The sequence below is a fragment of the Oreochromis aureus genome, linkage group 18, assembly GCF_013358895.1.
Source record: "Oreochromis aureus strain Israel breed Guangdong linkage group 18, ZZ_aureus, whole genome shotgun sequence".
Classification (NCBI taxonomy): domain Eukaryota; kingdom Metazoa; phylum Chordata; class Actinopteri; order Cichliformes; family Cichlidae; genus Oreochromis; species Oreochromis aureus.
This window is the reverse complement of record NC_052959.1, coordinates 2,017,309-2,044,611: the sequence shown is the minus strand read 5'-3', so window position 1 is coordinate 2,044,611 and position 27,303 is coordinate 2,017,309. Positions and strand designations below refer to the sequence as shown.

The following is a 27,303-nucleotide window of genomic DNA, read 5'->3' as shown; positions in this document are numbered from 1 at the left end:
TACACTCTGCCATGACATCAGTCAGTCAGAAGTGCCAGCTTGATACCAGATCCGGGCCAGACCTGCTTGCTATGTGGGTTGTGTGGGCAAGATCTGGGCCATACCAATTTTGCTATTTGGGATAAAGCTATTAAGTTGTCTAGTTAGCATGTCACCCCAAATTACTAACCACAACAACTTTAAAGACTAATTACAAAAGAAATCCTATTAGCTATTTTTTTTCTACCAGTCTTGAAATCAAAATCTTTTATATTTTTGTGATAAAAAATTGTGTGATGCTTCGACAGTAATGCAGAACAATTTTCAACACTGCACAAAATTCTCTCTAGGTTCCTCCAAGCCAAGATTTTTGTGAAAATGGGAAAATATATTACCTTGGTCAAACACCTCAGTGATGCACTTCAAAGCTTCACCACAAGACACCACTGACCTAAAAGCAATTCTTCAGCATCAATTTTCCTTTTATGAGTGATATGTACTCTTCAGTGGCATTTGAGGTGATTAAATCATCTCACAACAGATTTCACCAAACAGTACAAAGAGATTCACACTTTTTCATTAACATAAAGACTCAAAGCCAAGGACTAAAGGTTTTTCTCCCAGTGGTCCCTGGTATGGAAAAAAAAGTTTTAAAAAACCCCCAACAAAACACACATTCACAGAAACATAGTGACTGGACATCCATTCCCTACCTGTGCTGCTCTGGATGGTCCTGACGGTAGTTGCAGATGTACGTGGTGGGGAGGATGGTAACAGAAGCAGTGGTCTCCCTCCTTCTCCTTCCTCCTCCCCACAGCCCTGGTCAATCGCTCTTACATAGCTGTGGCTCCGCATCCGGAAGCATCCCGGCATAGGCAGTGTGTCCATGGTGTCCATGCTGTCCATGGCAGCCTCCATGGCCTGAGACTGCATCTCACTGTAGACCTGCTCACACACCTGCTCAATCTGCCCATTTACTTCCACCTCACTCAGCTGATGGAAATCAAATGAAGAAAAGGACAAACAGAGGGAATAATTTAGATTTTAGATTTAGAGGACAATGAGGAAACCTCAATACAAATCAATTTCAAATCACTGAAATTATTAAAGTATCGCATGGTTTAGGGTAGTATTTTTGATCCTGCTGGACAAAGTTTATTTGCTGCCATTTTTAAAAGGCAGTGCAATCACTGGAACAGTTGCCACAGGTGCAATGATTCATTGGATGTTTAACACCATTACTGTTTAACCATGATGAGATCTAAGTCATCACTTGTGATGAACCCAACCATAACCTAGTCTAAAGTCTTAAACTAGTAAATCACAAAAACCAAAATAACCATGTTAACCGATTTACATAAAAACTATAGCAATAAAAAAAAAAAAATCTGTTTTCCTTTCCTCTAAAGGAAAACACCTAACCTCTGGGAGGTTAGGTGTGGGTTTAGGACATAATGATGACTGTGATCACCATTGCTTGTGGAGCAATGGGTCTTTTACCACATGCTACCATTGGGTAGGGAATCTTCCCACCATATGGTGCATTTGACATGCATGGCAAAAGATACCCCTTCTAGGTTTAACGATGGGGCTCTAAAGAAAATTTAGGGTATTAGATCCTTAACGTGATATACAGTTTGCAAACTATGAGCATGACTCTTGGTGGGAAATGGCAGTTTGCTAACTTTTGTGAAGATGTGAACCAGAAGCAGAGGAGAGTTGCAGAACAGAAACAGCAGGCTGAAGTATGCTGAAAAGGAAACAATGGAAGCAACATGAAAGACATTTATGTGTGCGCACGTGTGTGCGTGCAAGCATGTGTGCACCAACTGCAAGGGGAAATAAAACATGGATCATCTGGTGCTGGTACTTTTTCACACTCTCATTTCAAGTCCTGCATTTGGGTCCTACTCCTGCCGGCCATATAGCCAGTCTTGACACCAAGTGCCTAATGATACAAAAACACAGATTCTTTGCTAAGTTTTCTGTTGTGTTTAGACAAAACATCGGTTCATCTCTTGGGTTAGGTGCCTTGTTTTGTTTGAACTATTTGACTATAAATGAGTGAAAAAGCAGACAATGTCCAATGATAAACATTAAAAGATCTCCAGAAGGCCTGAAGAACTATTGCTCAAGAGAACTTTTGAACCTATGAAAAGTCATGTCAGCCAGTGGAAAAATATGTCCATGTGTCCATGATGTGGTGTTTGTAACAGCAACAGTGAGATTCTAGGACACTCCAATAGTATACAGTAATGGAATTAGGACGGCGTCAACCTTCAAAGATTCATCTTTGAAGGTTTGACATCAAAACTGTTTCCTAGCTATGGTGAAATGACTGAATAGGGCATACAGTAAATATAAAGACAGCAGTGATGGCAACCAACCTGACTGATGGTGCTCATGGCTCTCATGTAGCTTTCATTGCGTGAGCGGTATTGGGGTGAGGACAGCAGTGATTTGGGGTCGAGGAGGGTTTTGGGGTCCAGGGTGTCCAGGCTTCTATTGATTGAAACCTCACTCACCGCACGCAGGTAACTGTGGCTCCTGATCTGCAGTTTGGGGGAGTGCTCAGCTGAAATCCTGCCAGAGGAAACACAGGTGTTATATACAATGTCTGACTGTTATAGGTTGACTTTTTTCCTTTCACCAACTACACTAGATACACACACCTATGTACACAGATAACCTCATATAAGTGTGAGCATACAAACACACAATATAGACACGGGCCTTATAGAGACACATACGAGAGACAAGCACATACCGATGGACACATAACAAACTTCTGTCTTTGGCCATGTTTACGGGCTTAACAAATGGTGCTCTTTTCTGTAAATAGAACTGAGCCTAAGGTACACATGTCAAGATTAGGATAGGGGAGCATATGAGACATATGTGGACCCTGCGACTTGGAATATTTCTGGAATGGTGACAGCAGGTCTGAGGGAGGTCGAGGTCAGGAGACCCCCAGCAAGAGGAGGCTCTCTTAAACATAACCATATGTGGTATCAGATGCGGAGAAACAACAGGTATAAATGTGAAGGTAGAGAAGCTGTGTCTTTGTCTGACTCTGTAGCATGGGAAAGATAAGACGTATGCGTGAATAAATATCTCAAACCACTTTGGAATAATCGTTCATTGTCTAAACCACCATCGTGCCACTCCCTTTAGACATGGCTTTGGCGGATCATCTGCCTCCATCTCACCCATCCCTAACGTCCTCTTCTGTCAAACCAACCCTCTGCATGTCCTCCTTCACTGCATCCGTGAATCTGTGTGGTCTCCGTCTTTGACTCCTGCCTAGCAGCTCCATTTTCAGCATTTTTATCAACTATCCTTTCTCAGCGTACTTTCAAACCATCGCAGCCTTGACTCTCTAACTTTCCCTCCAAGCCAGTCAACCTAAGCTAACCCTATCCATTCTGCTCATTCCCAATGAAAACTTCAACACCTTCACGTCTGCCACCTCCAGCTTAGCCTCCTGTCTTTTTGTGAGCACCACCATCTCCAAACCATACATCATACATGGTCTCACTGCCATTTTGTGAACCCTCCCGTTCACTCTTGCTGCTATCCTTCTGTCACAAATACTCCTGACATTCATCTTCAACCACTCCACCCTTCCTACATTCTCTTCTTCAACCCTCTTGTGCACTGTCTGTTGCTAAGGATGGTTACGCGAGGTATTAAAACTGCACGATCTGAAATCGTCGTGTTGGTGTTGTTCCCAGATCATCATACTAAATGTTGTTCCAGGATCAACATTGCAAGTGACCAATCAGAATGTTGTGACGTCATACTTTTGCGACTTCGGGAAAAACCGCCGTAAAACAAAAAACTGTACTTAAGCTGCGAGAAACCGCCTGTGTCCACCGATCAACGGACCCTGACCCTAATCCTAACCCTAACCCTTTAATAAACGGTAAGCAGAATTGATATTGTCCTTGCAAAATTGGAATTTCATAAATGCACGAATGGCTTGGCGTGCAAAAGAATAACGTCACAACAATGTGATTGGTCACTTGCAATGTTGAACCTGGAACAACATTTTCATGATGATCTGGGAACAACACCAACACGACGATATCAGATCATCCATTAAAACTCATCCACCTCCACCACCTTCTTTCCCTCCCATTCACACACAGATTTTGTCTTGCTTCTTCTGGCTTTCATTTCTCTTCTCTCCAGAGCATGCCTCCACCTCTGCAGGCTCTTCTCCACCTGGCCACTACTCTTAATACTGATCACAGTGTCATCTGCATACATCATAGCCTACAAAGAGTCCTGTCTGACCTCATCTGTCAGCCTGTCCTTCAGTACTGCAAACAAGCAGGGACTCAGAGCCGGTCCCTGATGTAATCCCACCCTCCACCCCCACCGTCTGTCACTCTTACCACATATATTACCACTGTCTCTCTCTCCTCATACATGCGCTGCACCACCATCACATACTTCTCTGCCACTCCTGACTTCTTCATGCAGTACCACAGTTCCTCTCTTGGCACCCTATCATATCCTTTCTCTAGATCCACAAAGATGCAGTGAAGCTCATTTCTCCTGTGTCAAAAAGTACATCTGGCACAAGTTCTTGACTAAACGTGCAGATTATAAATAACAGCCACGAATACAGGGTTATTCCGTGATTGGCAATGTTTTATATTAAGGTCCCTGGAATAAGCAATAGATAATAGATAATAATGCACTTGTGACTCCTCAAAAGGTGTGCGTTAACAGCTAATAACCATTAATAAGTATCAATATAATGGAACTAGATTACCTGTCCTGTTGTTATTAAACCTTTATTAAACCTCATAAGTACTGTTACGTGTCTGCAGACGTCTGTTTCTCCCTCTCATGTTGCTTGCCATTTCCCTAGGCACACAGACTGCAGGCTGGTGTCAATTTGGGAATCTCCAGCTAATTGGAGGGAGGAGGCTTTGAATGGTCCAACCAGGAGTGAGCACACCCTTATCCAACCAGGAGTGAGCACACCCTTATAAAAGGAAACTCACCTGTGGCTAGAGGCGACTCTTTCCTCCTCCTCGCTTAGGATTGTTTGGCACATGTGTTGAGCTGCTCTGGTGCATATCATTTGGACCAAGATGGTGGTGCGTGAACAACGCGAGGCTCAGTGTCTCTCCAGAATCTGCTATTTAGCGGTTTTTTATCTACTTTTAACCGGATTATTCATCCAGAAATGCTGTGCGTTGCTGACCTACGGCAGACAAGAGCTTCTGGACATCTGGACTCATAACCCCAACAGTCTTATCGCCGATCTCCGACTCATCCCAGAGATCTCCAGAACACCGGAGGCTGCCCACTCTCCCCGGCCGGGTGGAAGTGCACGCAGACGGCGCCGAGAACGTAAACAAAGGCGAGGTAGGCGCGGAGGGCTACGGGCTAAGCTAAAGCTAACACCACACCACACCGGTTGCCTTTACCCAGTATTTTCCTCGCCAATGTCCGTTCTCTGGCAAACAAAATGGATGAGATACGGCTCTCCATCACTAACAACAGATGGATTATGGACTCAAATGTCATGTTTTTCACCGAAACATGGTTGAACAACAGCTGCCCGGACAATGCTATCGAGTTAGCAGGACGCCACACACACCGAGCCGACAGGCTAGCAGATGACTCCGGCAAGACCAGAGGTGGAGGTTTGTGCATTTATATTAACAATGCTTGGTGCATGAACTCCACTACTACTGAGAGTCACTGCTCACCTAATGCGGAGTTTTTAATGGTCAAATGCAGACCTTATTATCTCCCCAGAGAACTCACTTCGATCATACTCACTGCAGTGTATATCCCCCCTGACGCTAATGCTAGGTTGGCCATGAAAGAACTTTCTGCAGCCATTAACAAACACCAGAATAAACACCCCGAGGCTGCTTTTATTGTTGCTGGCGACTTCAACCACACCAACTTAAAGACAGTCCTCCCCAGATTCCACCAACATGTCTCCTGCCACACCAGAGGAGACAAGACTTTAGACCATGTTTATTCCAACTTGGCTGGAGCCTACAAAGCAACACCCCTCCCCCACATTGGACAATCGGACCATCTCTCCCTGTTGCTCACACCTAGGTATTCACCACTCATCCAACGTGTGAAACCTGCTGTGAGGACAATTAAAGTGTGGCCAGAGGGGACAGACGCAGTGCTCCAGGACAGATTTAAAAACACAGACTGGAATACGTTCACTCACACAGACCTGGACCAGTATGCCTCATCTGTACTGGATTACATCTCCAAAACCACAGACAGTGTCACCACCCAGAAACGGATCACCATGTACCCCGACCAGAAGCCTTGGATGAACCGGGATGTTCGTCTCCTCCTGAAGGCCTGCAACACCGCCTTTAGGTCAGGAGATGCACACACCTACAGTACAGCCAGGGCTAATCTAAAGAAGGGCATCAAAAAAGCCAAACACCATTACAAAAAGAAGGTAGAAGAACACTTCTCCAACTCCAACCCCCGACGCATGTGGCAAGGTCTCCAGACCGTTACAGACTACAGGACCACCAAACCCTCCCCCACATCCTCTGATGCCTCCTTCCTCAACGAGCTCAACAACTTTTATGCTCGTTTTGAGCGAGGGAACCCCACAACCACAACCAAAACAGACACGACACCAGACCACCAACCTCTGACTCTCTCCCCCACCGATGTAGGAGCGGTGCTGAGCAGGATCAATGTCCACAAGGCTGCAGGTCCTGATGGCATCCCCGGGCGTGTTCTCAGAGCGTGTTCTGGGGAGCTTGCAGGAGTGCTCACAGACATATTCAACCTGTCCTTGGCCCACGCTGTGGTACCGGCCTGCTTCAAATCCACCTCCATCGTCCCGATACCCAAAAACTCCAACCCATCTAGCCTCAATGACTACCGCCCAGTAGCACTCACCCCATCATCACTAAGTGCTTAGAGCAGCTGGTCTTAGCACACTTCAAATCCTGTCTCCCCCACCCTGGACCCCACCACCAAGCATACCGCCAGAACAGGAGCACAGAGGATGCAGTCTCCATCGCACTGCACTCTGTCCTCTCACACCTGGACAACAACAACACCTACGCCAGAATGCTGTTTATAGACTTCAGTTCAGCGTTCAATACAATCCGCCCCTCACAACTCATCAGGAAACTGACAGACCTGGGCATCAGTTCCCTCATCTGCAAATGGTTAGTGGACTTCCTGACCAACCGCCCCCAGCATGTCCGGCTGGATAACCGCTGCTCATCTACCATCACAATGAACAGCGGTGTACCACAAGGCTGTGTGATGAGCCCTTTCCTCTACTCCCTCTTCACCCACGACTGCAGACCTGCTGATAGTTTCAACACCATCATTAAGTTTGCAGATGACACCACGGTGATTGGCCTCATCAGTGACAACGATGAGACCGCCTACAGGGAGGAGGTGGATCGTCTGGCTGATTGGTGCGACACAAACAACCTGCTGCTTAACACCGAGAAGACTAAGGAGCTCATCGTGGACTACAGGAGGAATGCTGACCCACATCCACCCATCCACATTAAGGGGACGGCTGTGGAGCGTGTGAACAGCTTCAAGTTCCTGGGAGTCCACATCTCCGAGGATCTCATCTGGACGACCAACTGCTCCAAGCTGGTCAAGAAGGCACACCAGCGCCTCTTCTTCTTGAGGACTCTGAGGAAGAACCACCTTTCCTCAGACATCCTGGTGAACTTCTATCGCTGCACCATCGAGAGCATCCTGACCAACTGTATAACAGTCTGGTACGGGAACTGCTCTGCCTCGGACCGGAAGGCGTTGCAGAGGGTCGTGAAAACTGCCCAGCGCATCGCCGGAGCACCACTTCCTGCCATAAAGGATATCTACAGGAAGCGGTGTCTGAAAAGGGCTGGTAAAATCATCAAAGACCCCAGTCACCCATTACATGGACTCTTCACCCTCCTGCCCTCTGGGAGGCGCTACAGGAGCCTCCGGACTAAGACCACCAGGTACCGGAACAGCTTCTTCCCCACAGCTGTCAGACTCCTGAACTCTGCCTCCTGACATCTGACTCACGTTAAACTCATGGACTGAACATACACACACCCACACACAATGGACAACTGTACCCTCAAACACACAATAATAACATGGACTGAACCACCACTCACAACCACTAGCACTTTATATAGCCTCTGTAGAAATTATCCACATATCTCACTTATCTTAACTGCACTACTGTATAGCTCTGTGTAAATAATCATTCTGTACATACAATAATTTTTAATCCTACAACTGTTTATAACTTGCATAGTTCACATTTCTGTATAACTGTATATCTCATATTTCTGTATAGTTTTTATTTCATATTCTGTATAGTTTTTTTTCATATTTATATCCTGTTCATAGCCTGTACATAGCTTGTACTCACTACAGCCTGTACATACTTATAGTTATAGCATATTCATAACATACTTCATACCGTGTACATTATAACATACCATAATAGACCCATTTCTGTAATATACTTACATATCTATATTATTGCTAATATATATTGTAATATATCTATATCACTAAAGCACTTCTGGATGGATGCAAACTGCATTTCGTTGCCCTGTACCTGTGCATGTGCAATGACAATAAAGTTGAATTCTATTCTAATTCTATTCTATTCTATATCATTTGTTTGTGTAAAGTTTGTGGTGGGAGTAAGAGGAGTAGGTAAGTCTGGGGGACACTGTGCATTTCCTCACGTAGGTTGTTTTCTGTAAGTACTAAGTAAGTAGGTTGGTTCCACCCACGTAATGTTTGAGCTTATTTTGTGAATTGAGGATTAGGATTTGATTTGAATATATTATATAGATGTGTTTTCCTCTTAGAGTAAAGCTCAGCTAGGTTCTGGTTTTGTCTTTTTGGTGTTTTTCTTTGGCACAACCTAATGGTCCCGTTCTCCCCCACATTGTTGTATGGCTTTGAGACACTGTTTTTTGAGAAATTAACCATTAAAACTCTTATCTGCTAAAACACTTGCACCGACTTATTGGAGTTGTTGCATTACCCCCTCCTGCTAACGAGAAGGAGTAACAAGTGCGCACAGTCATTAATCAACAGCAGCAGTTACTGAAGGACCCAGAGTCTATCACAATGTAGTTTTAGTTTTATGTGCCTTCAAGGCAATGCTGCAATAAAAATATATACAGGTTCACAAATAAAAGTAAAAGATTGAGAGCCCATACACTACATTAAACTTTGTCTTAACAAAGCAAACTTTGCCTTTACAGTCAACCAAATATAAACACCTTGTCAGCACTAGGTTGAGCCTCCTGCTGCCTTCACGAATGCCTTAAGTCTTCATGGCACAGATTCATTGAGGTGCAGGAAACATTATTCTAAAATTTTAGTTCATGCTGACGTGACAGCATCATGCATTCACTGAAGATTTGTTAGCTTCGCATTTATGATGTGAGTCACATCACAATCAAACACAACATACCAAACGTGTTCCACTGGACTGAGATCTGGTGATTGTGGAGGCCATCTGATTGCAATGAACTCATTGTTATGTTGAAGAAACCAGTTCAAGATTATTTGAGCATTTGGGCCATCAGAAGATGGGTACACTGTAGACTCGTTAGACCTGTTCTCAGCAGACAGTGGCACCCAGTGTGGTCCTCTGCTGCTGGAGCCCATCGGCTACAAGGTTCAGCATATGGCTCCAGAGATGCTCTTCTGCATACTTGGTATAAGTGGAAATTTGAGTTCCTGTTTCCTTCCAAACTGCTCAAAGCGGTCTGTCCATTATTCTTCGACCTCAAGTTCAAGAAGTGTATTGTCATTTCGTATGGTATACTGTAACCCAGACTGAAACGAAATACTGTTTCTCACCAGCCTCTTTTTTTTAAAACAAAAAAAGTTTAAAATAAGAGCTGTAAAAAGGCAGTAATAAATCGTGACAATAAATAGGAATAAATAACATAAAATCTAAATTGTAAAACAAACTCAAGTCTAAATAGTCACATTCAGCATACAGGTAGCAGCAGTCCTTTCACAGAAGGGGATAGTTAAATCAAATAGTGTGTATATCTAATGAGTATACAGTGTTGGGAAGTAACGGAATACATATACCGGTGTTACATATTTAAAATACAAAATATGAGTAACTGTATTCCGTTACAGTTACCGTTTAAATAGGTGGTAATCAGTTACTTTGTTGAAATAAATAGAATACACGGCGGTCATTTCCGGTTTCATATGTTAGGCTATCCCCTCTCTATGCCTTCTCCAATTTTGGTGAATACACGTGTGGGATGAGCATGTATTCATATAACGCATGGCTGAGAGCAGCTGGCCCGGGTTCAAGTATGGCCCTTTTTAAAAAAAAAAATTATTTTTTTTTTACTCAATTTCCATCTGGGATTAATAGAGTTTCTCTGATTCTGATTGCCAGAAACACAAACAAAACACGCAATAAAGGCTCTAATGTAAGCGTCCAGTTAATGTTGGTGGCGTCAGTTACACAATGGACCCAGAGCCAGCAGTGCACAGGCAGGAACGCATTTCTTAGTTGGAATTTTCGACACCACTTCATAAGAAGAATGGGATGGGCGAAACTTCAGTATCTTCGATGTACTATTGCTGTGTGATTTTTATTACTATTACTGAACGCTACAGGCCACCGAGCTAACATTGTTAGCTGGTGTTAGCTGAGGTTAGTGCATAAACTGCAGACTGTTAGGCTGTTTCTCAATACTCAAGTATGCGAGTCCGTACTTGCGTTTTCGCTAGTCTGGACTTTGTAAGTTCACACGGGAGTGCGGACTTCCCAAGAACGCAGCGCGATCGTTCTACAATTAGATCGACAGTGTATGTGATGACATCACAGCTCCGGAGTTTTTATTGCCATCCACTCTTAATTTAACTGTGATTTGCAATACAAAATGACAGATGACATGAAAAATGATGTAGCAGATTTCTTTAAGAAAAAAAAAGATAATTTAGGCACTGTCATCATCTGTTTCCTAATGTCTAATAAGCTTCATACAGTTGAGCACAATCACTACATGACAGAAACACAAGCTTCATCTCTCTCTTAATAAAAATAGTATACATGTATGCCTGAATAAAAACAAACAGGTGAGATGTTAGAACACTTTTATTTTTATTTTAGTAAACACTCAAAACAATAGACAGCTGGGGTTTGGAAGAGAATTGAACAAATATTTAAAATATAATCTGATCACTTTTGGAGCAGCCTTCAGGATCTTCACATATTAACATGCTGTTTTTGGACTTGATGGAGAGCATTAACAAGCTGCTGGCTGCAAATAATCATGTGCAGTTTCACATGATTATTAACAGCCTAAGAAAACATATTACTGATACAGAAATAGTTTTCTATACGAGATCACTGCAAAAAGTGCAGTGATGCAAATGTCCACCCTACTGTTACTCATTTTATATTAAGATTAAAAAATCTAGTTGGTATTAATAAATCACACAGCAATAGTACATTCATGTAGTTGTAAAAAGCATGACAATATATTAAGTAATCCAGTGTCTTCCTTTTATATTTTATTTTCCCTTGCTGTAAGAACTCTGTAACACCGAACTTTCTCATATGTGGGATAATAAAGGTTTATTCTATTCTATTCTAATCCAATAAGTATTCAGAATATGTTACTCTCATTGAGTAACTAAACGGAATATGGAACAAAATACATTTTGGGAATGTATTCTGTAATCTATAGTGGAATACATTTTAAAAGTAACCTTCCCAACACTGGGAGTATATTGTATACGTGTATGTATGTGTGTGTGTGTGTGTGCGCGTGTGTGTAGATAGGGGGCATCACAGTCCGCTTGTGGATATTACAGTATAGCTGTGTGAATAGCTGAGTGGGTGGGGAGGGGGCACAGTCCATTTATCAGTCTCATGGCTTGTGCAAAGAACCCTTTCAGCATCCTGGTGGTTCTGCAGCTGATACTCCTGTACCTCTGGACAGATGGCAGGAGGAAGAACAGGCCATGAGAGGGGTATCAACAAGTATTTTCATCCAAACATTGCTGCTCACTGGATAGTTTCAATATTGGATCATTCTTTGTAAACCCTATCCCAGTAGATCAGCAATTACTGAAATACTCAGGCCAGCCCATCTGGCAATAACAGACATGCCACGTTCACTTCACAGCCCATTGTTTGCCAGTTGTGTGAGTTTCAGTCATTATGCAAATATTTTGTTTAAAAGGTTGGAGAAACCTGCAGTCAGCTGAGACAGAAGAAGTCACTTGGATGAGTGACGAGACGTTTCTCCCACTGAAAACGCTACATCCAGATAAACAGAATCAACTTTTGGGGATTTCCTTACCTGGATGGTTGAGCATGCATCAAGACACTTCATATTTTGAGTTTTCTAAGCATTTTATTGGATTAAATGATTGGAACAGGTGTGCCCTTGTAGAGAAACAATTGTTTAGCAAAACCATCACAAACTATAGACACATATGTGGTATAAAATGCTATCCTTGATAGGTGCAACCTGAGCTCTACTTAAGAAACTCCTAAGCTGCTTAAAAATACTCCTCCCCACTCCTAACATTTTTTGTCTGTTTGTTTGCCTTACCTTATGCCAGGGGTGTCAAACTCCAGTCCTCGAGGGCCGGTGTCCTGAAACTTTTAAATGGCAACCCCTAACTCTACTCAAGTGAATTTAAGTAATTGTAAGCGAATGGCTGAATTGCCACCTCAGCATGCAGTCAAGTTCTATAGTTTTGCTAATGACCTACTAATTTTATTCAGGTGTGTTGCAGCAGGGACACACTGTAACGTGCGGTGGAGATGAAGTCAGCCGCGGAGGTGTGCAGGTGGATAGCGAATGAGCAACAGCTTCTGACTTTCCAAAAGTACTCATTTATTTACAATATCAAAAATAAAAGTGCCACCTCTACCACACATTACTAAAGAGCACACTAGTCTGCATACACACGGGAGCATCCATTACAAGGAGAGTACGAAGAAGAACAAAAACGGGGTGACACACCAGTCATGAGAAAGAAGGCGCCGCCATGTGGTGATACGCTGCATTACAACAGCAACTGTTACAACACGTAAAAGTTTTAGCACACCGGCCCTCGAGAGCTGGAGTTTGACACCCTTGCCTTCGAAGCTCCCTTAAGGGTTAAGATGCTTTATCATTACCACAATTTGTTCTTAATTTTCAGGGGAAATTCTAAGATTTCTTGTTCTCACTAAGTGCAACTCTTACTAATGGAAGCCTTTGCAAGTACAGGTCCTCCTGTTTCTTATAGTATGTCACCCATAAACCAATGAGGAATGGAGGGGCTTACTGTAGAGTGGTCATCTCAGTAAGTGATGGCTGTGTGGCTTTCAGGTAGCTGGCCCGCCGAGCTTGGATCTTGGGAGAGGGTTTGGGACTTCCATCAGAATCTCCACTGTCATCCTCAGCCATGGCTTTCACATAGCTGCCGCTTCTCATCCTCCGACAGGGGATGTCATCTTCCTTTCCTAGAGGAGAGAAGCTGCTCCATTCATCCTGAGGTACCTGATGACCACACCAAGAGGACAAAGAATAGTGTTAGGAGGATCTGCTCCACTTCTGTTCAAGTCCCAGCCGCTACACTGACTAACTAAACTGTCCTGATGGTACATGAAACCAATTAGAAATAGGCTAGCATGCAGAACAACATTTAATACAATAAAGAACAAAACATATTGACCAAAAACACAGTTGTACTAAACTGATGGCTAGCATTTCCTTTTTATATCTCCCTCTAACATACATCATCCATACAGATTTCTCTCACTGCAGTAGTACAGTCTGTTGGGTAATCAACATGGGACAATATGTGTAGAGACTGGTCTGAAATTTCTCTTTGGCCAAACCACGCATCTGCTCTCTACAAGTCAGTTCAGTTTGTCAACACAGAAGTGTGCTAATGCATAAGCATAACAGAGTGTGTATGTGCCTTTAAGTGCATGTGTGTTTTTATGTGCCTGACCTGAGGGCCTGCTTGCTCACTGAGAAGGAACTGTAACACAAAAACTAACTGGGCAAAATATGCAAATTCACAAAAAATAAAGAATCTTTCTGAAATTAAAATATTAACAATGGCTTGCAATATTTTTTTTTTTTTTTAAATTGCTGAGGATGCAGTAGAACTTGACTGCATGCTGAGGTGGCAACCCCTAACCCTATTCAAGTAAATTTAAATACAGGTAAGTGTTTGGAAAAATGTACCTGTAACATGAGTAGGTCTTGCTAATGACCTACTAATTTTATTCAGGTGGGACACACGTAAAAGTTTCAGGAAACCGGCCCTCGGGGACTGGAGTTTGACACTCCTGGCCTAGCCAGTCGATACAAGTCCCTTTGTCCTTCTTTAGTATTCAGTCTCACATACAACTCAACATAAACCATTTTCTTTGCTTTTGTTATCTCTTTCTTTGCCGTACACCTAGCCCTTCAGTACTCCTTTGTACTTTCTTCAGCTTCCTGAATATCCCACTTTTTCTTTGCTAACCTCTTCCTTTGAATACTTTCTTGTACTTCCTCATTCCTCCATCAAATCCCCTTGTCCTCTTTCTTCTGTCCAGAGGATGTACGAAACATACTTCCCCGACCTGTTTAGTTGTACTTTCCCAATCCTCTGATAACTCTTCCCTACCACCCAGAGTCTGTCTCAACACCTCCTCAGACCTCTATTCATTTCAACTACTTCATTTTAACATGTTCATTGGAATCTGCTCCAATTACCACTCTCTCTGCCCTTTGGACTCTCTCTACTACCACTTCATCCATTCATCCTTAGTCTTTAGCCAACAGTAGGACACTTTCCACCAGCACTTTGTTGGCCAACAGCACCGGAGGTGGTCATTGTTAACCTGGGCCTGAACTGATAATAACACTATGTTAAGGAGAGATATAGCACCAAAATGTCACAGGCAAAGTGAATAACATTGATCGTTGCATTAAAATGCGATACATGACTTGGAGTTCAAGGCACTGACCTGGTGACACCCACCAATGTCCCTGTGCCAGAGGTCAGAGGACATCCAGAATGTGCGCCCCAAATGTTGTCAACAAATCTTTTGGTGGCACAAGGGGTAGCCACACAATATTAGGTAGGTGGTTTTAATATTATGGCTGGCCAGTGTAGATGTAGTGTGGCGCTGCATGAAACTTGTGTTTACCACCTTCACATTTAAGACCAGAGTGTGAGAATTTGAAAGACAATAACAGAGACAGACAGCAGGAGAAATGTACTGCTACTCTGACTAATTATATATGAATCACACAGGGAAAGAGGCTGAACAGATCTGCTGAGCTAAATATCTCTCTCTCTTTCTCTCTCTCTCTGTATGTGTGTGACGTCAAAGACACACAAATGAGCAGTTTGGCTAAAAAAAGAGAATGCGAGGAAAGAACCAGCTGCAGTCAGCAGCAGCAGTGCCTCTCACCCACGCACAGACTTCACTTCCACTGCAGCTCAACACTCATTCTGCTGTAATGGCTGAGGAATAGTGAATTGCTGCAGTTGATAGTTTACACTGCGCTTAATGCAGATGCTGCTTGTCAGAAATTTGATGCGTCTCTAAGTGTTTACAATGAAATCACTAACATAATAAATGAATAAAGAAGTCCCTGTGCATGTGATTCCATGACTCAATATGTACTGCGTGTCCTAAGCATCAACTGTGGGGGTTTTTTTTTAACTGCGAAATGTAGACTGTTTCCTTGGCAACACTGTTTTGATAGATTAAGACAGCAGTATTAGAAATAACAGGTACTGTAACAGTGCAAGCAGCACCCAAGCTGAACAGAACATACAGCCAAGAGCAATGGAGACAGCTTTAATGTGCTCTTTTGACACAGCTAACTGAGCAGCTCTGATAAGCTGTTTGTAGCTGATATTTAACAGCAAGACTTTGCATGTAAGGGAAATGTAGCTTTTCCTCAGTTGTCCCAGTCATGCTAATCTTTTGTCCTTGTATCTAGTTTGGTTTTGACTTGATTCGGCTTCTCTATGCTCATGAAGCACATTTGTAATCTTCCTTATGTGAAAGTATTGTAGCTATGCACAAATAAATCCCACTCATTATCTGTGACACCTTTGAACTTAATGTACTAGGTTTTTCATGCAATCTAGCTCAGCGGGAAATGTCACACGCGTGGACTAGGTCTGGGTGTTGCACTACACAAAATTATATTTTTTAAAAAGACACAAGCAGCATTTTCACAAAAACTGCTCCCCTTTCTAACAAACCTATAGGAAGATGGTGCACTGAGTTCATGTACTGTTTAAAGTGCATAGCACACAGCACTGGAGAGCAGCCCTTATGAATAGAAGAGATGGACAATGAGCTCAGGGAGACTGACAATAGTCAAGTGATCACCACTAGCTCAACAATCAAGGGGATTTTTAGCAAATTTCCACAGGTTAAATTAATAGCATCATTTCATTCAGAGTCATAATGAATTAAATCTGCCTCTCTATAATTTCATGTTGTATTTCCACAAATATTGACACTTGCAACAAACACGTGTCTAGCTGTGTACAAGCTCATTAATGATTGCACTTTTGTGGTGGATCCATTTGTGGGCATCCATCGTCATTATCAAATTGGAAAATAGGAGAATATTTCTAATTGTTGTATTGGGGGTTTTTTGTTGTTTTTTTATTAGACCATAATGTGATCATGCTGGGAACATGCTCTTTAGTTCAAATGTGAGGTGTGTGGGGAGGGCACAGTGAAGAGTGCAGAACAAACAGGACAAGTTGTTAGAACTTAAGGTAAAAAATTAAAGCGGCATAAACATCTTATAATTGAGTACAGTTTTAGCTGTTATTCATCCAGGTATGCTACCTAATTATGGTCAGCTAAATCTTTCATTGTTGCATGTCAATGAGTAAACTTCATGCTGGAAATGAGAAATAAACTCCCACTGTTTGTGTTCCTCTCTCACAAACGTGCTCGTGTTTTATTTATTTATTTTCTCCACACTCCATAAAGTACAATGTGGCTTTATGGAGTGTGGATAGTGCTACACTAATGGCTAGACGTTAACCTCTACAGCAAGGTGTGGTTTGTGGTTCAGCTGCAGGGCAGGGGTGGAACAGTTCTGGGGACAGTGCCAGGGAAGGCTGGCTGGCACAGCTGATATCCATTACACTAACTATGCCTTCTCTATTTCGGTAGTTGCCAGGGCCCAGAGAAGGGAGCTGTGTGGTCTGTGCAAGCTGTAGAGGGCAACTGCAAAGCTGCATGTGCGTCATTGTAAATAAAAATCACTGACATCAAACTCCCGAGCATCGGGTCCTTCTTGCTACAGTTGTGCCGAAACCCAGCTCAGTATGATGGGTCAGCAGCCAGTCCGGGCAGTGGAGGCGCTGGCACAGATGGTGGGAGAGTTGGCAGTGATGCACCAGGAGCAGGAGGTGGTGCTGAAGAAACTGCAGGTCCAGGCCAAGTGACAGACATTAGATGCAGCTGCTGTCAGGCGAGGCCCAGGTGGCCACCCTCAGCCTCTCCACCCAGGCAAGGGCCTCGTTTGAGAACATCCAGCGATCTTGGACCAGGTGAATCTCTTCCCAGAGGACCAGGATTGGATGGGGTTGGGAGACAGGCCCCTGACCTACGCCGGGCGGCTGCACGATGCCACAGACAGGTGGCTGCAGCCTAGCCCCATGCTGAGAGAGGTGTGACTGCTGGATGTGGTAGTGTAGGAACAGTGGGTTGGCTATCACTGGCCTGCGAGCCTTGAAACTGCCGTGACCTTAGCTGAAGATCACTTGGTGGTGCAGCTGGTGCAGTCCCGAGAGTAGCTATGGCCAGTGGAAGTCGACCAGTCCCGGCCCTGAGGAAAAGATTTCACGAGGCGTTCGCAGTCCAGTCATCCACTGCACAGCAGCGTCCATTTCCTTCAATTGACCCCAAAGTAGGTGTGCTGGAAGTGCAAGCAGACAGGACACATTCACCAGGATTGCCCAGTAATGGAGGTGGGACAGATGTTCCTTCTTACACCATCCTCCAGTCGCAAGAGAGACATACTGCGTACTGGTAAGGTGCCAAGGGAGTATATGCCAGGCCTTGGTGGCCTTGTGGTCCACCAAACCCTAGTTAGTCCAGGGGCATTACTGGAGGCAGAGTGGGTGGTGGTTAGGTGTGTGCATGGGATCGGTTGAAATTAATTATGTCAGGCACAACACATAGACTGAAGGCCGTAGTTAGCTCAAGCCTGATACACCCTTTGAAGTTTGGAACAGATTGGATCGGGTTCAGTAGGTTAATGGGGCAGTGTGGGGGAATGCTGCCAGTAGGGACATGCAGGGTCTGTTGCTGTGCTCAGCAGTGATGTGAAGTCATCTAACGCTGAGTCTGGGGATTGAGGAAACAGCGGAGCCTTCACGGGATACCCCACCAGTTCTGATCATTCCCTGGATGATTTTCCAATGGAGCGTCTCGTGACGCTATTGCAAAGACCATCTCAAACAGGCCTAGAAAGCAGATGTTGCTGCATTGCAACAGCATTTTGCAGATGTGTTCTACCCCCTGCCAGTTGTACCAATCTCGTAGAGGACCCTATTAAAGTTTGACGCCTACCCAATGCCCCAGGTCGATGAGCTCCTGGACCAGTTAGGCACTGCTCGCCTTTTCACAACACTAGATTTAACTGTGGGATAATTTTTTTGCTCATGTACTGTCTCTAAATTATTTATTTTATAAGGATTTTTAAAGGGATGTGCAATTGTGATTTCATTATGTAATATAATGACAATAAAGCTATTCTATTCTATCCTATTCTATTCATCCACTGTGACCTGTTTATTAGGTGGCTGTGGTCCCTCAGGCAGACGGGGCTTACAGTCAATCTGAAGACAAGTGCAGTTGGATGGAGGGAAGTACAGCATCTGGGGTACCAGTTGGAGAAAACAACAGCCATCACATCCTACCCATGTCCCAAGACTAAGAAAGAAAAGAGACGATTCTTGGGGTTGGCTGGCTATTACCACTGGTTTGTACTGAAATTTTCTAAGATGACCAGCCCCCTGACTGATCTCACCCGAAAGGGTACCCCAGATCTGGTCCAGTGGACAGAGCAGTGCCAGGCAGCAATCATGTGTTTAAAGAACTCTCTGTGGGGAAACCCTGCTCCACCCTCCTAACTTTTCCCTCCCTTTATTCTGCAGACTGATGTCTCAACAGAAGGCTGGGGGCTGTTTTGGCCCAGCAAGTAAGGGGAGGTTGACCGCTCTATGGTTTACATCAGCCAGAAGCTGTCAGAGCGGGAAGCTTGGTATAGCACCGTCAATAAAGAGTGCCTGGCAATCCAGTGGGTGGTTGACTCCCTCCGTTATTACCTCCTGGTCTACCCTTTCACCCTCTGAGCAGTGGGTTCACCTGTTATTCATCACACTAACTACACCTTCCCTATTTCAGTAGCTGCCGGGCCTGGAGGAGAGAGCTGTGTGGTGTGTGTGAGGTGTAGGGGACAGCTGAAAAGCTGCATGTACATTAAAGAGCAGAAAGCATTGCAAATAAAAATGACTGTCATCAAACTGCTGAGCATCAGGTCCTTCTTGCTACAGCCTCCTCTGCCACCCAACAATACTATAGTCCTACCGGGGATGATAGGACCATCCTGACTATGGAGCTGATTGGCCAATCCTTATTCAAGGTCTGTTCCTGTTGATAAAAGTGAGCCAGCGCACAAAGCTATGTAGAATATCTACATCTAGACAATTGTATCTAATGTAATAATACTGCAATGCTTCAAAATGCACCTCTGTTTAGCCTACTGATGTTTCAGTATTGTCTTTACTACTAATCTTCAAGATGATTAATCAGAAATGAATGACGTGTCCATAGAGAGTGGGTTTGACTATGAGCTGACCTCTATCTTTGCATAATGGTTTTTAAACGGTGTCTATTGCCAATTCATGTATGGTAAATTCACATTTGTCTCCTCAGCTTGGGTCCCGATTGTTCCTCTAGAGAACTAAGATACATTGTGTTGCCAGGAATTAATCACTGGTTTCTTGGAAAGGTAATGGGCAATTTCTGAAAACCCCACAAATGATTACAAATCTAGAAAGCTCTAAAAATAAAGTTTGTGATTGTGGGGTTTAGTATTGTATTTAGCAGGGTGAATGTTCACAACTGTGTTGGTAATTCTGTCAGACTGTATAATGCAACCACAAAGAGCTTGCATCAACACACACGCATGTGCACACACACACATACACACACACACACACACACACACACACACACACATGCTTGCAGATTATACCACATTGAACAAAAGAATAACACATAAACACAATCAGGTACTGGGGAGGTCATTTAACTAACTATCAGTTACACAGTGGAACTTTGAAGTAGGTCTGCATACCTTATTTTTCATATTAAGCAGTGGCAGTCGGACCTTTTACTGATGTTGAGATGGAATTACTGAGACAGGCATAACACAGTCACCTGAGGTTTTACAGGTCACTCACTCTGTCCCTTTGAATTACAAAAAGCAGCCCAGTGCCAATCACATCAACATTTTCTTTGTCAAGCAATGTATATGGTTAGGGTTAGCCTAACCCACATTTACTTAGCCATATGCCGGGTAGCTAAATTCAACTCATGTTGCACTCTGACATTTAGTCTGTGCAGATGGAAATTGTAATAGACAACATATTTCTATTAATACTGGTGGACACTGTCAGTGTTTTAATGCCAGGTATGAAATGCCTTGATGTATGCTTAACCATCCAGGTAAAGAAATCCCAAAAAGTTGATTCTGTTCATCTGGACGTAGCGTTTTCACTGGGAGAAACGTTTCGTCACTCATCCAGGTGACTTCTTCAGTCTTAGCTGACTGCAGGTTTCCAACCTTATAAACTGTACATTTGCACAATGACTGAAACTAGCACCACTGAATGAACAATGCTATACATCAGGAAAATCAACCTATGGCTAAGCGGACTGCACAACACAGAAGAGCTAAATCGTCAGGCCAGGACTCTGCAGTGTATTTACACCTACAGGGCAGATGTACACATGATGAGGATGTGTACACCCTCATCATTCAAAGAGTGTCCACTGGACTGCGGAGTCCTGTATATGTATAAATGTATAAATCATGGAAATTCTCCTGGCACTTAACACTTATTTGTGCCAGGGGACCCGAACGTTTGGTCCAACCTAAGGAATGATTGTATCCATTCCCCAACTCTCTGTAAATGGTAATCATGGACATTGATCAGTGGTTGCAAATAGGCGCAAATAGCTAATGATTTCCAACTTAACACTGAACAGCATATAGAAAAGTCATCTGCAACATTGTTTTCTGGCCATTGTGGGCCTTTGATGTGGACATGTCTGTAAACAGGTACACCGAATGCTAAGTTTGGTTATCACTTGAATATCCCAGTTCATACTCTTTGGAGAATGACTGCCACCAAGAAATCTGAGTACTCAACCAGTATAGTAAATATGATCTGACATATGATCGTACATTCGATGCCATATTTTTCACTAATAAAAAGTGAAAATTGCACCAAACCAAGTGCCTCTTGGATCGTGTCAGATTTTCCAGCAGCACAAATCCTGCTACATATGTTTTTTTAGAATGTACTGTATATATCAAGTAATTACATTAAAACATTTTCTTGCAGTACCATTAGGTGACTGCCAGACACTTCTACTCCCTGTGTGGAGTTAAATACCTCCCCAACACTTAGTTCAACACGACACTTCAAATAACAGCAAAATTAATTTATTCATCCAACAAAAACATTGAGAAAGTCAGGGTAACTGGCAGCGAGGCAGGAAGGGAAACACTACTAAATTAAAAATGAACTCTACAAACAGGAAAGGATGTTGTTCTTCATGAGTTCATGTAATTACCTAGCATTCAGAGAGTAAGGCTGCTATTGGCTCTGCACTTACTTCTCTCTTCAACGCAAAAGGAGGATAGAGGAGGAAGAGGAGAAGGAAGAGGGAGGCTCTCCAAACCAAGAGGAAGTAAAGGAAGTAGAGGTGGGTTGGTGGGTGGCAAGAAGGTAGGTGGAAGCGTGGGAGTGGGTTGGGTGAGTGGAGGAAAGGCAGAGGGGGAAGTGGTAGAGAAGAGGAGTAGGTGGCAGTGGGGTTCTTGGGAGACAAGAGTAGTAGACTGGTGGTAGGGAGTAATGTTCCCTCTAAGGGTCTGGACACACTAGAACAAATCCATATCACTTGACTCTGAGTACATACTGCACTGTTACTAGTAAGTGTGGGATTTTTCTTAATTTTGTTTAACAGATTGTTTTTAAGTGCTACTATTATGTGCAAAGATAACCAGGCCTAAACCCAAATTAAGACTGTACGAAAGCAGTAATCTGCTGTTGATTTGTCTTTGGTGGTGTTCCCTATCTTCCCGATACTCACATACGCATGTGTGCTTTTTTGATTTTCTTTTAATGAACATTTTCCTGAAGTAAACTTTCTAAAGAATCGTGTTATGTTGTATATTGCTGTCCCGGTCTACAACCCATGTTTGATAGAATATTGGTTGGGACAAAAATTAAACATCAAGACCAGAGTTCTTTTTGTCTTTTTACCAGTAGAGCTTCACAGCTTTCAGTCTGATTTTGAAATCTTTGTTGCTTTTTCATTGGTTTGCTTGTTTATTTACTTTTAAAGCCTAGCATGTAAATGGGTGGTGTTGGTTGTAGCTTTTACGGGGGGTTTTCTAGCTTCCACTTGTTATTGCTTCAGTGTGAAATAAGGAAGTAACTATAGCTGTTATGTGTCCTGAACTTATCAGTATGATGATGCATTTCTGTGCAAATACTCATGAAGACAGATTTCTCAATTTAGAAATAATATGTTCTAAAACACCTAATAGTATTTGTAAGAAATCAGTTTTAATTCAATAAAACTATTTCATTATTTGTATTTAAGTCACTGATTTAAAAGAAGAAAATACCAGGATTATCTAAATATCATGGTATAAGTGGTATAAATATAATATTTTTTTACATTGTCAAAAGGTGCTCAGAGTTGTAAACTGATGAATGTGGCAAAGCCTTCATTATTCTAGTGTGCCATCAGTTATAGTCAGTGATATTCAGTAGTACTTTCCAGTCATGTAAATCTGCAGTTTTCACTTCAACCAAACACCAAACAACATAGGAACATACAAACTCCAAACTTCGTCTCACAGCACCTAGGCAATCGCTTACTAAACCCTGTCTCCTAAAGGGAAACATATTTCATCCTGGGTCATGTTTCTTTCAGCTAACCTGCATGAAGGGCCCTTGCTGAAGTCCTCCATCACTGCCGTCTATTCATCATTTTGTGATGACTGGGTTTCCCATGGTAGCAGCATTCTTAAACTGTCCAAAGATATCTGTCATTGAATCTATTTTCCAATTTATTTAAGTTAGTATCAGTCTTTGATCACTCTACTGCTCTCCCACTTTTGATTACAAATAATCAGTCATACACCGTCTAATTGGCAGCGCACATATTATGATAATTAATTCCATCATTTATTATTAAGTTAGATATCTAAGAGAAGTGTTTATGACTTGTGTGTTAATTATTTAAGAGTTCATGGAGTCTTTGTAGTGATTTTTCCCAAAAGGGCTGTCAAGTGCCCAGTTGTTTTGGCATTGATAGAGCAAAAACCTGTCACATATCTGCTAAACTAAAAACAAACTCATGGACTCCACTTGGTTTGCCCTTGTCTATCTGGAACTGTAGGACTGGACACCACTGACTTAGAGGAAGCATTGATGGAAAAAAAGTAAGTTGTGGAGAAAAGGGAATCAACAGAGGGGGGGAAAGGTGAATTGACTGGATTTGAATGGGGGTTGGGGAGGAATTATTTACCTGTAAGAAATGGCAAGAGCGCTCCTGCTGCTGACTGCCCTTAGATTTGACTAGAGCTCTATCTAGGTTTAGGTTACCGGATCCTGCGCTGGCTCGTGGCTGGTTGTGGCTGCTGTTGTTGGTGTAGACCTCTCGGGCCCTGCTCACCGTTAGGCTTGATGACCATGGCCCTTTCTTCGCAAGGGGCCCGTCCACAAGACCCACTGGTAGCAAGGAGCCACTTCCTCCACCGATACCGCCACCGCTGTTATTGCTGCTACCACTAATTGGCACATATGCTGTCGACGCTGCATACTTCACATCGTTGTTGCTCCGGGAGGCTTTGAGTGCAGAATGGTGGTGTGTGTGGCCATGGTGTGCGTGGGTGTGTGTGTGCTCGCTGAGTGTGCCGTAAGGGTCCATCATGAAGTACTGCTGGGACTGCGAGGAGGAGAGACTGGGGAGGGGAGTCTGGGGGAACTTGTCTGGGTTGTTGCCAGGATATCGGCTTATTGTCATGGCAATAGGCGAGGGGGAAATGGAGGGGGAGGGTGAGGGTGGAGGTTGGTGGTGGTGAGGGTGGTAGAGACACAGCTCCCGTTCCAGGTTGTCATCTGAGCTCCAGTATCCAGAGCCTGGAGCAGATGCTGAGCCGTGGAGCTGGTGGTGGTGGTGGTGGTGGCTTCGATGCTTGGGCTCTGCTGATCTACAGCGCTCACGGCTCTTACTGCGTTTCCGGTGGCGCACTCCCACTGGTGGAGTTTCACCTTCTGGGCTGGCCCTCGAGCCACCACCACCACCTCCTCCACCGCCACCACCACCACCATTAACACTCCCATTATTGGCCCCCTTGGAGGACTGTGTGTGGTGTGGCCCTTCCAATGAATGTGACTTGGTGAAGAGTTTCTGGACTGAGTGGACAAGATGGCGAATTCTCCCTGGACTGTCATTGTTGTTGTTGGCCCCCATCCCCCCACTGTGGGCCTGCACTCCTCGTTTGTATTGCAATGTATGGTAGCCATCTCTGGAAAATGATGGCTGACGCTCAAACGGGTCCACAAAGTTTGCTGGTACCCGAGTGGGCGTTTTACCCCCATAGCCTCCTCCACCTCCTCCTCCTCCACCACCTCCTCCTCCTCCACCTCCTACATATGGTACCATGGCCATACACTCATCCTTTACCTCAGGATGGTGAGATGAGGAGGTAGAGTGGCACCTCCTGGGGAAGGTTCCATATGGGACGATGCTGTTGCTGTCAGAGGGGTATGAGGTACGCTGAGCATTGTAGTAGGGCAGCTCAGCTGGATGTGGCATGGGAATGGGCACAGGCATGTCCATCTGACTGATCAAATATGGCTTGCGGTCAACATGGTGACCCAGTGGATCATATGATGGTTCATAGGAGACCACATGATGGTGACCCCGGCTACTGGACAGGCCTTTCATGACGGGGAAAGATGGGTGAATGGAAAGAAGAAGGATATGGATGAGAAATGCCAGGTAGGCCTGTGATCACAGAAGGGCTGCAGAAGACTGTCCCTGAGCAGAGAGCTACAGACTCTGGAAGAAAGGGAGAGAAGAAGTAACAAAAGATCAGTTAATAACCAGTTAAGCGCCCAGGGTCTTTCTGAGCTTCCTGCTCGAAAAAGACGTCCCCAGATGAGTGGAGTATTTCTCTGCAATTACAAACTCTGTGTAAACAATCTTGGTTTCAAAATAAAGTTAACATTTGTGAGATTTCATCAGAGGTGTAAATACTACAACACATGTTGCTGTGTCAAAGTTACTGAGGCTGGAACACAGAAAAAGTAAGTAGATTTTTTTCCTCACCTAATTTATTTGTTATTTTTTAGCATATAACCACTTTGAAAATATACTTTGGTTCACATTTAAATTCAGAAAACCAGTAATCAACATATGAAAAGCATCTGTGTAAAGATTTATGCTTCTGAAGTGAAATAGTGAAAAATTACAGCACTTTTAATAAATAAATAAATGTTCAGATGTTGTGTAGTTTGTCCAATTTTGGCACACTCTGAAACCACGTGTGAATTTAAATTTTTTAGGTATTGAACAGCAGAAATGATTCAAATTCATTTGCATGTCTAAAAATGCTTGTTTTTTGAATATTTTTGAAGAATTACCCACACATTCACATCCAACTGGCCTATTCTGCCGTGCGCCATAGACAGTTTAAATAAGTTTTGGTGCTTTAAATTCTGAGGGGCTGTAACTTTAGCTTCTATTGGCTGATTTGCATGATTGACACCTCTTTTTTAATCGTTTGAACCAATAGAATCATGGTAATGATGCCATGTTCACATCAGTTCCACCAATCAGAAGTTGCAAGTCGAAAACTCCACATGACCCTAAATGTACGGCATAATCCAGTAATGTGACTGTAACTTGGCCAAAAATGGCGATTGTTGAAGTGGCTCTGATGCATTGTGTGAGCACCGCCATTATCAGTAGCTACAGCAGCTATCGATTATTGGTAGGGAACAACGGAGGAAAATGCTCCGCTAAGCGGCTTTCTGCTTTAGCACATATGGGAAGTTATGCATATTTGTAGTCTTCTTTGCCGCTGGTTCAATGAACTTTGGTCGGAGGGTGGTGAAACTTGCAGATTTCGAATCTGTGAGATCTCTGGTTGCTAACTAGGCATTGTTTATCTGGTTACACGAAGTTGAGTGAGTTCTTACCTCCATTGTTTGTGTTTAGCAAACATTTGCGAAATTATGTAACTGCTCTTTAGCTGTGTTTGGTCGTTGTAGAAATGGTTTATATGAGCTTTTAGCTGAGATTCTGAGGTTTCTGTGGATACCACACATGTCGATATCTGCATAAAAGACCTGACGGAGGGTTAAAATGCAGTTCATCCCCTTTGCTCCCCGGGGGCCTTTTGCCTCAAGAAGAAATCCAACATAAATTAATTGCCATTTAAGCCACTAGAATTCATAAGTCCCTGTTGGAAGTACACATTTTAAGGGTTTTTAAAAAGATACTCTGAGCTAAAATTGATTACGTTTAAAGTGAGTCTAATTTTTATACCAAAGTCTCAAAGCTTTATATGTACAGAGTTTGCATATATAAAATTACTGATAGAAAAGGTATGGGCTGAATTCACCTTAATGCACCTTGCTATAGCTTATTAAACCTACCCTTTTTATGTACAACATATTCTAAATGTCAACAGTTTTAGACAGTTCTAAACTTTACCAGCAGACAGACCAAAAAAAAAAAAGAAAAAAAAAGACAAAACTAATTTTTCATGAACAATGATAATTAAACTTTAAGTTTGGAAGGAGATTGTTTTTCTTTGTACATTACCAGTGCAATGTTGAAGTCAAGTAAGTTTAAATTTTGTAGCAAGTCGGTTGGCTTATAATAATCCAGTCCATTTATAATTGTTGTAAATTTCCTCTGTAGCGTATAAGCTGTATTTGTGGGGTTTTTATGTTTGTTAGTTTCTTGTT

At 43.2% G+C, this 27,303-nt stretch overlaps 1 protein-coding gene across 1 annotated transcript in view; it reads right to left on the bottom strand.

Moving 5' to 3' along the window:
• The window catches only part of LOC116335826 (disks large-associated protein 1-like), an 81,917-nt gene extending 56,644 nt beyond the window's left edge, over window positions 1–25,273 (bottom strand). The window contains exons 1-4 of the mRNA XM_039602376.1: window positions 23,849–25,273; window positions 13,309–13,523; window positions 2,367–2,562; window positions 693–945 (exon numbers count right to left, since the gene is read on the bottom strand). Coding sequence (XP_039458310.1) covers window positions 693–945; window positions 2,367–2,562; window positions 13,309–13,523; window positions 23,849–25,273 — 2,089 coding nt within the window. The remainder of the gene's footprint in view (window positions 1–692; window positions 946–2,366; window positions 2,563–13,308; window positions 13,524–23,848) is intronic.
• Between the last annotated feature and the right edge of the window lie 2,030 nt (window positions 25,274–27,303).